Source organism: Vombatus ursinus, unplaced genomic scaffold (genome assembly GCF_900497805.2).
Source record: "Vombatus ursinus unplaced genomic scaffold, bare-nosed wombat genome assembly UNPS02014818.1, whole genome shotgun sequence".
In the NCBI taxonomy this organism is placed as follows: domain Eukaryota; kingdom Metazoa; phylum Chordata; class Mammalia; order Diprotodontia; family Vombatidae; genus Vombatus; species Vombatus ursinus.
Window position 1 is genome coordinate 4,009,913 of NW_020954596.1, and position 12,429 is coordinate 4,022,341.

General features: G+C 38.4%; 1 protein-coding gene across 1 annotated transcript in view; it reads right to left on the reverse strand.

Moving 5' to 3' along the window:
- The window catches only part of ATRN (attractin), a 236,299-nt gene that overhangs the window by 139,145 nt on the left and 84,725 nt on the right, over nt 1-12,429 (reverse strand). Inside the window, exons 9-11 of the mRNA XM_027836676.1 lie at nt 12,141-12,324; nt 9,912-10,066; nt 8,972-9,056 (exon numbers count right to left, since the gene is read on the reverse strand). Of these exons, the coding sequence (XP_027692477.1) occupies nt 8,972-9,056; nt 9,912-10,066; nt 12,141-12,324 (424 nt within the window). The remainder of the gene's footprint in view (nt 1-8,971; nt 9,057-9,911; nt 10,067-12,140; nt 12,325-12,429) is intronic.

A 12,429-nucleotide genomic window follows, 5' to 3' on the forward strand; every position in this document is an offset into this window, starting at 1 on the left:
AGGGTTTCTGGCCAAAACAGAAATAATTGTACTTACACTCACTCTGAGCCATGAGAGCTCAAACAATGACTAAGTGACACTTGGGCTGGGACCTACTGTTGCCCAATCAATGACAGCCAGAGTGATTTGGGTTTAAGACATGATCCTTAAAAAAGTAATCTAGTCCGTAAACCCCAAGATATTTCACAAGGTTATAACGATCAAATTTATATTCTTTTGGGCAGAGTACCCCCGGGGAAGGGTATGATTCCCTGTGTGGACAGAGGGAGAGGAAGGAGGGAAGAAGGGAGGGAAGGAAGAAAGAAAGGAAAGAAGGAGGGAAGGAAAGAGCTACATTGCCCAACCGGAACTAGTCAGTCATATCTCCAAAGAGATATCAAATACTGGTTGTAGCTACTGCATAATCTATGAAACTGCCAGGCATTCCTAGGCTTTAACAGTTTATTGTCATATAAAGGAAACAAATGAGGTTAAAAAATGTATTTGTTTTCTGGGAAAGGGAAGAGAAGGGAAGAAAAAAAGTATTTATATAGTGCAAACTATTTTTCAGGCACTATGCTAAGCACTTTTACAAATATTCGATCTTCACAACAACCCCAGGAGTTAGGTGTTATAATTATCCCCATTTTGCAGTTGAGGAAACTGAGGCAAACAAAGGCTAAGTGACTTACCCAAGGTCACAAAGCTAGTAAACGTCTGAGGCTTGATTTGAATTCAGGTCTTCCTGACTCCAGGTCAAAAGTATTAAGAGGCAATAAGAGGCCACAGAAGGATTATAGAATCTTTGGTCAGAAGGGGTTTTAAAAATCATTAGTCTAACCCCAACAGGGAAATGACTTGGTCACAAAGGTGATCTCATCCTTAGGCTTTTGACTGCTGAGTCAGTCATAGCACCATTTAGTATGCTCATATAATTAGTCTTCAGTATATGTTTATTGAATTAACAATGATAACAAAAATTTGCACTTAATGATGATGATGACCAGCATTTCTAAAGCACTTTAAGTTTGGCAAAGCAGCTTACAAACATCATCTCATTTTATCTTCACAATAACTCTGAGAGGCAGGGGCTATTATTATCCTTATTTTACACATGAGGAAATTAAGGTAAATAGAGGTAAAGTGCCTTGCCCAGGATCACATGGCTAGTAAGTGTCTGAGGGCAGCTTTGGGTCTTCCTGACTCCAGGCCCAGTGCCCTAGTCACTGTACCAGTAGGTAGTACAGGGAAGACTCAACTGAGATAATGTACATGAAGCACTTTGCAACCTCTAAGGGGCTCTGTGAATGATGTCAGTGAGCAAAGAGCTCTCCCAATTCCAAGTCTGACACTATCCACCATGTCATGCCACTGAAATATTTGCCCAGGAGCTTCTACTAACAAAGCATAAGCAAATCATTCCATTTTAGTGCCAAGAGTAGACCAAATGCAAAAACAGAAGAACAAGCCTAAATAATACACAAGGCTGCGATGGCCTGCTATTAGAACCCATACAGAATTATGGATTTAGACCTGGAAGGGATCTCTCATATAGTCCAATCCCTTCATTTGGCAGACAAGGAAATTCAGATTACAAAGTTTATGTGACTTGCCCAAGGTTATGAAGGGAATAAGTGGCAAAGCAGAGATTTAAACCTAGGTCCTGTGACTCCAAATCTAGCATTCTTTCTACCTATGTACTACACTGCCTCTACCCTTAATGAAACCTGGCCATCAGGTTGAGTTTGGAGGAAAGGTGGCTTTAGAGAGTAAGAATAAGTTCTGTCTTGGAGATGTCTATGGTCCAACCAGCAGGCAGCTGATCACATGGAAATAAAAATTCAGGAGAGAAATTAAGAAAAGATCTATAAATTTAGGAGATGATAGTTAAACCTACAGGACCTGAGATCACCAAGTGAGCAAATGTAATAATAAAAGGGTCCAAGACAGAATCCTGGGGTACTCCCAAATTAAGCAAAATGAAAATGGGTGACGATCTTGAAAATGAAATTAAGGAATGATCAGACAGGGAGGACCAGGAAAAAGCATTATCCCAGAAGCCAAAGAAAAGGAATGAGTTCATTAGGAAAGATTAACATTATTAGAAGCTTTAGGGGCAGCTAGGTGGTGCAGTGGATAGAGCGCCGGCCCTGGATTCAGGTGGACCTGAGTTCAAATCCCACCTCAGACACATAACACTTACTAGCTGTGTGACCCTGGGCAAGTCACTTAACCCCATTGCCTAACCAAAAAAAAAAAAAGAAGAAGAAGCTTTAGCAGGGCCAAGAAGGAAGAAGACAGAGGGTCTTCACAGGTCATCTGGTCCAATCCTCTCATTTTACAGATGAAGAAACTCAGGTCCAGTGAGGTTATGACTTCCTCCCCAGGATCACACAGGTAGTATCAGAGGCAAGATTTGAATTGAGGTGTCTAGAAATCCTGTATATATGCCCCAGGAAAATACCAGATTTCTCTTCTATCAACACTGGGTTAAGAAAAAACTGTTTTGGTACAGCTAAGCAGGGAATTACTCCCCTCCCAACTATTCATATCTTCTTCCCTTGATTCTTCTTGATAGTTTACCTGAAGAAAACTGTATGTCGCTAAAATCATTGCTTGGCTAACAAGCAGCTGTTGCCTGTGCTGGATCTACCTCCTTCAGTCCTTTTCAGAAAGACCCTCACATCTACTGACCAGGTCTACGTGTTTACAGATCCCTTTCTCTCTGTATCACATTCTCATACTTTCCAACCTCATGACATAGGGCAGGATTCCATTCTGCCATTTCAGATAATTATTAGTTTTTAAAACCACTTGATACCTCATTTTTTTTTAAATAAACATTTCATTCTCCCTGAAAGCCTAGAAAGGCAGTTCCTCAAAGTCCTTACATCTACTCTTGTAAGAAGGAACCTGGCAATTTAAGGATCGATGACAATTTCTTGGCCACGGCGGAAAGATAAACATCACAAACTCACTGCAAATGCCTACAAAACTCTCCCTGCTTTTTACAGATGAAAAAGCAATTACAGTAGAGTGGTAGGGAAAGAAGTTAGATTACAAGGGGCTGGGTGGTAAGGAAGTAGAAGAAGTAGGTGTGGATAATTCTTCCTAAGAATTTGGAAGTGGAAAAAAAGGGAAATGCAGAATAATAGTCTTAGAGCGCTGGTAAAGAAATAAGGCTTCTGTCTTGATGGAGTCAACTCGAGCAAGTCTGTAGGCCAACGGAGGGAGAGGGAACAGAAAGGAGACTGGGAGACAGGAGAGGGTAAATGGGAGAAAGAGAAGATTTAATGGAACTGAATCATCAATGGAGCAAGCTCCAAGAGGAGAGAACGGGATCAAGGGCACAAAGAGAAATGGGTTTGTCATTGGCAAGAAGAGTCATGTTGCCTTTAGAAGCAGGAGTAGGAATTATGCCCAAAGGGCTATAAAACTGTGCATACCCTTTGATCCAGCAATACCACTTCTAGGTCTGTATCCCAAAGAGATCATAAAAATGGGAAAAGGTGGGACAGTGAGGTAGTGCAGTGGATACAGCACCAGCCCTGGAGTCAGGAGGACTAGCTGTGTGACCCTGGGCAAGTCACTTAACCTCACTGCCTAGTCAAAAAAAAAATGAGAAAAGGATCCACATGTACAAAAATATTTGTCAGCTCTTTTTGTGGTGGCAAAGAATTAGAAATTGAGGGGATGCCTATCAATTGGGGAATAGCTAAACAAGTTGCGGTATATGAATATAATAGAATACTATTGTTGCATAAGAAATGATGTGCAGGAGGACTTCAGAAAAACATAGAAAGACTTGCATGAATTGATGCTAGTGAAGTGAGCAGAACCAGGAGAACATTGTACATAGCAACAGGAACATTGTATGATGAACATTAATAGATTTAGCTCTTCTCAGCAATGCAACGAACTAAGACAATTCCAAAAGACTCATGATGGAAAATGTTATCCACATCCAGAGAAAGAACTATGGAGTCTGAATGCAGATTGAAACATACTATTTTCTCTCTCTCTCTTTTTTTCTTTGTTTTTTTTCTTTCTCATGGCTTTTCCCTGTGGTTCTAATTCTTTACAACGTGACTAATGTGGAAATATGTTTAATATGATTGTATATATACAGCCTATATCAGATTGCATGCTGTCTTGGGAACGGGTAAGGAGGAGGGGGAGGAAACTCAAAATCTTATAAAAGTGAACGCTGAAAACTAAAACTAAATAAGTAAATATTTTTAAAAGAAAGCAGGAGTAAAAGAAGAAAAGATAAAGATGTATTGAGGCAAGAACTGAGAAAATGCACCTTCTTTCTTTCACTGGAGAGGTGAAAGGCTATAAATGTGAAGTATTCCATATGCTGTCACAGATACATTTATGTATCAGCTAATTTTGCTGAATTTTTGGGTACTTTTTTAAAGGGAAGATTCATTTGGGAAGTGAGGTAAGACAAATGTATTTTTTTTAAATGAGTAAAAAAAACGTGAAACAAAAGATGCAGGGAGATTTTAGGGGCATGAACTGGGGGAGAAGAAGATACAGCTGATAGCCTCTTTTTTCTAAGTAAAACAAGAAGCAAGAATGTTGGGGTGGATTCCAGATCTTAAATTGTATTATAAAGCAGCAATCACCAAAACTGCTTGGTACTGGCTAAGAAATAGAGTGGTGGATCAGTGGAATAGGTTAAGTACGCAAGACACAGTAGTCAATGACTATAGTAACCTATTATTTGATAAACTCAAAGACCCCAGCTTCTGGAATAAGAACCCACTCTTTGACAAAAACTGCTAGGAAAACTGGAAAACAGTATGGCAGAAACTAGGCATAGATCAAAATCTCACACCATAGAATAACATACACAAATCTATCTTACCCTACAGGAAAATAAGGGGGGAAGGGGACAAGAGAGCAGTGGGTTGATAGAGGGGAGGGCAGATTGGGGGAGGGGATAATCAAAAGCAAACACTTCTGAGGAGGGATAGGGTCAAAAGAAAGAATAGAATAAATGCGGGGTAGGATAGGAAGAAGGGAAATATTCTTAGTTTTTCACAACATGACTACTATGGAAGGATTTTGCATGACTACACATCTATAACCTGTATTGAGATGCTTGCCTTTTCAATGAGGGTGGGTGTGGAGGAAGGAAGGGAGAAAATTTGTAACCCAAAGTTTTAAAAACACATGTTAAAAATTTAAAAAAAATTAAAATTAAAATTAAAATTAAAATTAAAAATAAAAAAAAAACCTCACACCATATACCAAAATAAAGTCAAAATGGGTTCAGGATTTAGATATAAAGGCTGATATTGTAAGCAAACTGGGAGAGCAAGGAATAGTTTACCTATCAGATTTATGGAGAACAGAAGAATTCATGACCAAATAGGAGATAGAGAACATTACAAAAAGCAAAATGGATAACTTTGATTACATTAAACTGAAAAGTTTTCGCACAAAGCCAATGCAACCAAGATTAGAAGGAAAGTAGAAAACTGGGAAAGAATTTTTACAACCAGTATCTCTGATAAGGGCCTCATTTCTAAAATATATAGAGAATTAAGTCAAATTTATAAGAATACAAGTCATTCCCCAACTGATAAATGGTCAAAGGATATGAACAGGCAGTTTTCAGATGAAGAAATTAAAGCCATCTATAGTCATATGAAAAAATGCTCTAAATCACTACTGATTAGAGAAATGTAAATCAAAATAACTCTGAGGTACCACATCACACCTATCAGATTGGCCAACATGACAAAATAAGAAAACAATAAATGCTGGAGAAGATGTGGGAAAACTGGAACACGAATGCATTGTTGGTGGAGTTGTGAACTGATCCAACCATTTTGGAGAGCAATTTGGAACTCTGTCCAAAGGGCTATAAAAATGTGCATACCCTTTGACCCAGCAATAGCACTTCCAGGGCTGTATCCCAAAGAGATCATACAAATGGGAAAAGGACCCACATGTACAAAAATATTCACAGCAGCTCTTTTTGTGGTGGCAAAGAATTGGAAATGGAGAGGATGCCCATCAATTGGGGAATGGCTGAACAAGTTGTGATACATGAATGTAATGGAATACTATTGTGCTATAAGAAATGATGAACACGCTGACTTCAGAAAAACCTGGAAAGACTTGTATGGTCTGATGTTGAGTGAAGTGAGCAGAACCAGGAGAACATTGTACACAATAACAGCCACATTGTGCGATAACTAATATTAATAAACTTAACCCTTCCCAGCAATACAAGGATCTAAGACATCTCCAAAGGCCTCATGATGGAAAATGCTATCCACATCCAAAGAAAGAACTATGGAGTTTAAATGCAGATCGAAGCATACTATTTGCTATTTTTTTTTCTTCTGTTGTGTTTTGTTTCCTCTTTCTGGTGATTCTTCCTATTGGTTCTAATTCTTACTTACAACATCACTAATGTGAAAATATGATTAATAGGAATGTATGTGTATAGCCTATTTCAGATTGTGTGCCATCTTTGGGACGATGGGAGAAAAATTTTAAACTCAAAAGCATATGGAAGTGATTGTTAATAAATCAAAATAAATTAATTTTTAAAAAAAGAAAAAAAAAGAATGTTGGGGCGGGGGAGAAGGTGGGAACAAAGAACAAACCTTGAACAAACAAGGTTTGGGACAGTTACAAAGGAAAGTGAGATATAAAACCACTGAAGGAAGAATAAAAGTTTGGCCATGCAGTAGTGAGGAGCCACTTGAATTTAGATAACATCAATTTGTAGTGGACCCAGCTGACACTGAATTAAGAAGCTATTCCAACCAAGTTCAGCAGTTTGAGAGTAAGAGCAGAGAAAGCAGGGGGCAGGAGAGTTATCCAGGGTTGACTATCAGCAGGGATCAAATGTCAAAAGGAAAAGAGGACAAAGGAGCCTAATCACAGAATGCTGCATACAGTTGAAATGATCAACTGTGGAGCTGTGGAAGGATGAACATAAGAACAGAGGAGAATAAAGTGAAGGTGAAAAGAGAGAAATGGAGGGACTGGAGGTTTTATAAGACCAAAAAATAGGTTTAAGAGGAGTGAGGCATAAGTAAAAATGGAAAAACAAGAGATTATGGTCAGAGGGGAATTTCTGAGTTTAATTTCATGCATTTGGAATATTCTGCCTTAAGAAATCATGGGTTCCCCTTCACTGGAGATCTTCAAACAGACTCTACGTGATCATTTGTCAGGTATGTCACCATGGGTATTCCTTTCAGGTATTGTTGGACTAGAAGGTCTTTCGAATTCTGTGATTTCTGAGGTGGCACAGCCATGGGTTGATGGTAACTTCTCAGTTATGACCATCTTTGTAAGTGGCTGACACAGAGTGAAGTAGAGGTCATGAGAGCTGAGGAAGTTGATGAATATGATTTGAAACAATAACAATGTACACACTGAAATACCCAAGTACAACAGCAGGGATTGGGGTAGGAAGAAAAACTGTAAGCAATCAGGTAATGAAATCCTTAAGACAGGAAAGCCAATGGCCTCTCCAATAGATAACAATAAAGATTTGGACCAGACGATCTCTCTGGATAAAGTAAGCCTCAGAGGAGGAGCGACAGAGGGTTGGTAGCAGACGGATGATCTGGAGGTGGCAGTTAATAACAAAACCTACTATTCTTTTCCTAGTCCAGTTTATGGGAGGACAAAAGAGAAGGCATAATAACCAACATTAGAGGGGAACAACTAATGATGTTGCATCTTCCAAAGACAGCTAGATTTTCTGTTAGTGCAAGATGGTAGAAAGAGTGTGAAAAGAAAAATTGAAAATGAAAAGAAGTGTGTTCATTTTAGAATGGGGGTTCCAACAATGGAAATGGAGGGCAAAAGACCGGGACTGGAGTATGGTAGGACTGAACTGGATGGGAATAAAAGTATAGTGAGGAGCAGGAAAGAGAGATCTTGTCCTGAGTCACTAGGATTAGGGGGACAAGAGGTACAAATGGGCCAGCCATAGGCACTAGTTAGTTAGGGCCTCTAACTCCCAGGATCTTAATAATGAAGACTGGTACAAGTACAGAGTTCCCTCTCCAAATGTGAGAGAGCTGAGGCAGGGACAAGGGACAGAAAGGAGTTCAGGCAGGAGGGTCTGGGCCACAAGGGACTGAAAAAGACAGAATTCACATGTGGCACCAGGTCAGTATTCACATAGCCACACGGCAGGGGATCAGACACACACAAATGTTAAAACACATGTAGAACATCCTGAGGTCCTGGTCCTTTTGGCATTTGATCTAAAGTCTGAAGCCCCAAGCAGAATAGTACTAGACATTGACCTATAGTCCAAGCCTTTCTGATTCCATGGGTAGCATAAGACTAACCCCAGCTCTTCCAAGAGTGTTCCCTTCTTTAAAACTCATCTTCTATATCATCCACCTAGCCTTGAATCTGAAGCTCAATCCTGTTCTAAGCTCCTTGAGAGTAGGGATTGTTTCATGAATTGTATTTGTACTCCCAGCAATTAACAAGGAGTAGACAGTTAATAAATATTTATCAATTAATTTAATGAATGATTAGACTCTCTCTACAATACAGCCAACACCTGAGGGGGAAACTCACATGCTTGCATGTAGACCTACCAAACATGTGTCCTACCCACAAATTAATTTTTTAAAATCATAATAAAAGCAATCGTAACATGACATTTTTTCCCTCTTGTTGCTTAGAAAAAATGAAATGTGATTTGGTTCCTAATATCAATACACTTTTGAAAGAATCAAAATGTAAATAACAAAAATTCACAATTGTATAATACTGTAAGAAAAATCAGTGGAATGTACAAGCCCACAAATAATAAAACTTTAACCCAATTCTAAATATTAACAATACATTTTCCTTTTACCCTCCATTTGTTTTAAAGCACAGTTTTAAAATTTGATGTTATCAACCTGTGTCTTTAGTTGCACTATATGTTCTCATTTTAAGCCATGATCTGAAAAACGATGAAATTAGCAAGCACTTTTAGTCCAATTACCTGTTATACAAGACTGCTGAGTGGCCAAATCTGTTAACATCATGATGAAGATCAGGTCTTCGAAGTACTGACCAGCGATCACAAGCTAGGATTAAGAAAGACTTATTTCAAAAGTGCCGGTCATTCACTATATCCAGGGTCTGACATTGCTTCTCTGGGGAAAGGGCTAGAACAATCTCAGTGCCTCAAAAATGTCTCTGTTTCCCTCAATAATTAACTGATGATGGATTCATCTACTTTTGAAATAGGTATATGGCATTCAAGTGCATGTATCTGTTCACATATGAACAAACACTACCCTCTACTGGTCATTAAAGGTAACCACATTTAGTAATTTTTAATCTTGAGTGTGGGGAGTGTGAGTTTGAAGAATTCTGTTAAAGCATATTTATTTACCCCAATAAAACATAACAACTCTGGCAACCTATCAAAAAGGTCTTCTGAGATTAGGCCTTGCAGAAGAATAACAGGTGCATTCCACAGTATAGGACATTTTAAATTCAGAAAGGAAAGGTTCCATCTAACAGGTAACTCAACCCCCTCTCAAAAAATTACTTTCTAACACTATTCAACCCAAAATATGTCTGAAAAAAGGGGCTAGGCTACCAGTGCCTTTCTGAAAATGTGAAAACTGTTAAATAGGTCTAAAAAAAAAAAGAACCTCAGATCTCTCTTCCCTATACTGCCTTATCCAATATATAAAGGCACATTTTTCGAAAGGCTCCTTGAAGCCTAAAAAGGAAGGGATAGGAAGGAAAGGGAATATGCATTTATTAAGCACCTACTATGTGCCAAGCACTGTGCTAAGTGCTTTATAAATATTATCTCATTTGATCCTCACAAAAGCCCTAGTAGGTACGTGCTATTATTATCCCCATTTTACAGTTGAAGAGACTGTAAAGAAGCTCCTTTAATGCTAAATTAGCTCTAGGAAACTTACCAATATCATAGGCCATGAAATCTGCTGAAAAGCATTTGGCACCATGGCTCATAGAGGTATCATTGTGTGTGTTTCCTCCAAATACCAGCATGGTTCCACTGATTATCACAGCCGTGTGCAAATAACGGAAAAAATGGCTATCCTTAAGAATGGTCCTTTTAAGTTAAGGGAAGAAAAAGCATTTTAAAAATACTTGTTATTCACTGACAAATGCATAATATCATTTCATTAATTTATAACAAAAAATACATAACTATCATATGGTTTCTCTCTTGTTGTCATGGCATTTCATATTTAAAATAAAGTTCCACATGAATGTGAATTGCTACCATGGTCCTGCGAACTTATCACTTTCAACAGCTACATTTTCCTCCAAAGATTAAGCTCATAGGATTTAGAACTGACAAAGGCCTTAGAGATCATCTGACCCTGATTTTACAAATGAGGAAATTGAGGCCCAGAGAAAGGAAGTGACCAACCAATGTCATACAGATAGTAGGTAGCAGACCCAGGAATCAAAACCCAGGTCCTTTGACTGGTCCTTCTACAATATGCAGTGCCTTGTTTTTCTTGTTTTTCCCCTCCCCTAAAATCAAATTCAGTCTATGCAAGGATAGAAAATACTAACCTAGTTAAAATTTCCTCCGAAAAAAACCTAAATATTTCCTACTTGACTAACATAAATTATAGGAACTCAACCCCTCCCCCATTACTAAAGTCATGAAACCTACTGCTTTTGAGAGATGATGGAAATCAGATGTTCACTTAATAACTTTTTAATGGAATTTTAAAATTCCAAAATATTGTGCCAATTCTGTTCAATGCCCAGATAACATAACTGTTCTAACTAGATTTCATATCTCAAATTAGTCGCTTTATACTTATAACTATGAGGATTTTATTATCACATATTTTATGAGGTAAGAGTAAATATTCTGCTTATCTATATAACATGGATAACAGTCTAATCTAGATTGAATAACAGTTATCCACAGTTATCCACAAGGAAAATGCAAACCAAAAAAGGCTTCTGAGTAGTCAAAGTTTATTCAAAGAAGCTCATACACTTTACTCAAAGTAAAGCTCTTTGGGTCCAGACTCAAGAGTTTATTTATTTTTACTTTACAAACAGTTCTGACAAACTCAAGAACTTGTTTTTCAAATCCCTTGTGTGAATTAGGAAAATAGAATTAGATGAGCAAATTAGATGAATCTGTAACAAGCAGACAAACAGACAGGAGCAAAAACTGACAGCCAAAATCTCAAATAATAACTCAAAAAACAGGGGCAGCTAGATGGTGCAGTGGATAGAGCTCCAGCCTTGGAGTCAGGAGGACCTGAGTTCAGATTTAGCCTCAGACACTTAATACTTACTGGCTGTGTGACCCTGGGCAAGTCACTTAACCCCAATTGCCTCACCAAAAATAAAAAAACCTCAAAAAACACAGCCTGCCAGGTCATTATGCTTTAATAGCCTCTGAAAACATAACTTTATTCAAGCACAGAAAAATAATAGAGGTTTATAGCAATGACCCTAAGACAAAGTCAACAACAACAAAAAACATTAAACTACCTCACTGTGATGGTGCTCACCTCTAACTCCTGCTCCTCTGGTAGGGAGTTCCACACTTCAGTGGGCTAAGACACTTGGCATCTGAACTAAATTTGACATTAATAAAGTGAGGGTGAAGGGGAACCAGGTGGCCTAAGCAAGAATGGAATTGGCACCAAGGTAGGAAACAGAGCAGGTCAAAACTCTGGTGATAACAGGAGTGGGAGTAGGCAGGGAGTGGCCTATGCACTTCAGCTTGGGTGACATAGGAAGACACAGTCTTTGAGGAAAAAAAAACAACAACAACATTAAATTATGTTCAGAAAATACTACTTAAGGAAGGGATGTTTGTGACTGAGCTCAGGAAAATTTCCTTGCCAAAACATTAAAACACAGTTTGAGTGCATGAAAGGGTAAATCTTGTCCACCCAAAACACTCCACAATCCACAGTAACTTCAATCTCCAAGAATTCTAGCCAGATGGGGGTTTGCTCCGGCACTGTAGTGATATGAAAACCCAACATGAAGCAAAGGCTTCAGGTGATTTTCTCCATTTTCTTATATAATAATGCAGTAAGGGGGATTATGAGTTACCGTATACTTCCTAACTTACCTCTGTGCAACATTATACATCAAGGAACAAAATCAACAGTTATATTAAGGAAGAAAATACCTACCACATTTGAGTATCCACATCATACTTATATAGATCATCAGCAAGTCTATATTTGTTGGCACTGAAAGCCTTATAACCGCCATGTATGTAGAGGGAATTTGTCTTGGCATCATAAACACTACTGTGGCCATAACCTCCTTGTACAAGAGCACCCTGAGTTTGTAAAATACTCCATGTATTCTTATCTAAAAAAGGAAATGCATTTAAAGTCAAATACTACAGGTTACTCAACTTTGGAGTCTTAATATAGGTGACAACTAAAGAGAAAAGACGTTAGGAGACATGGTTCA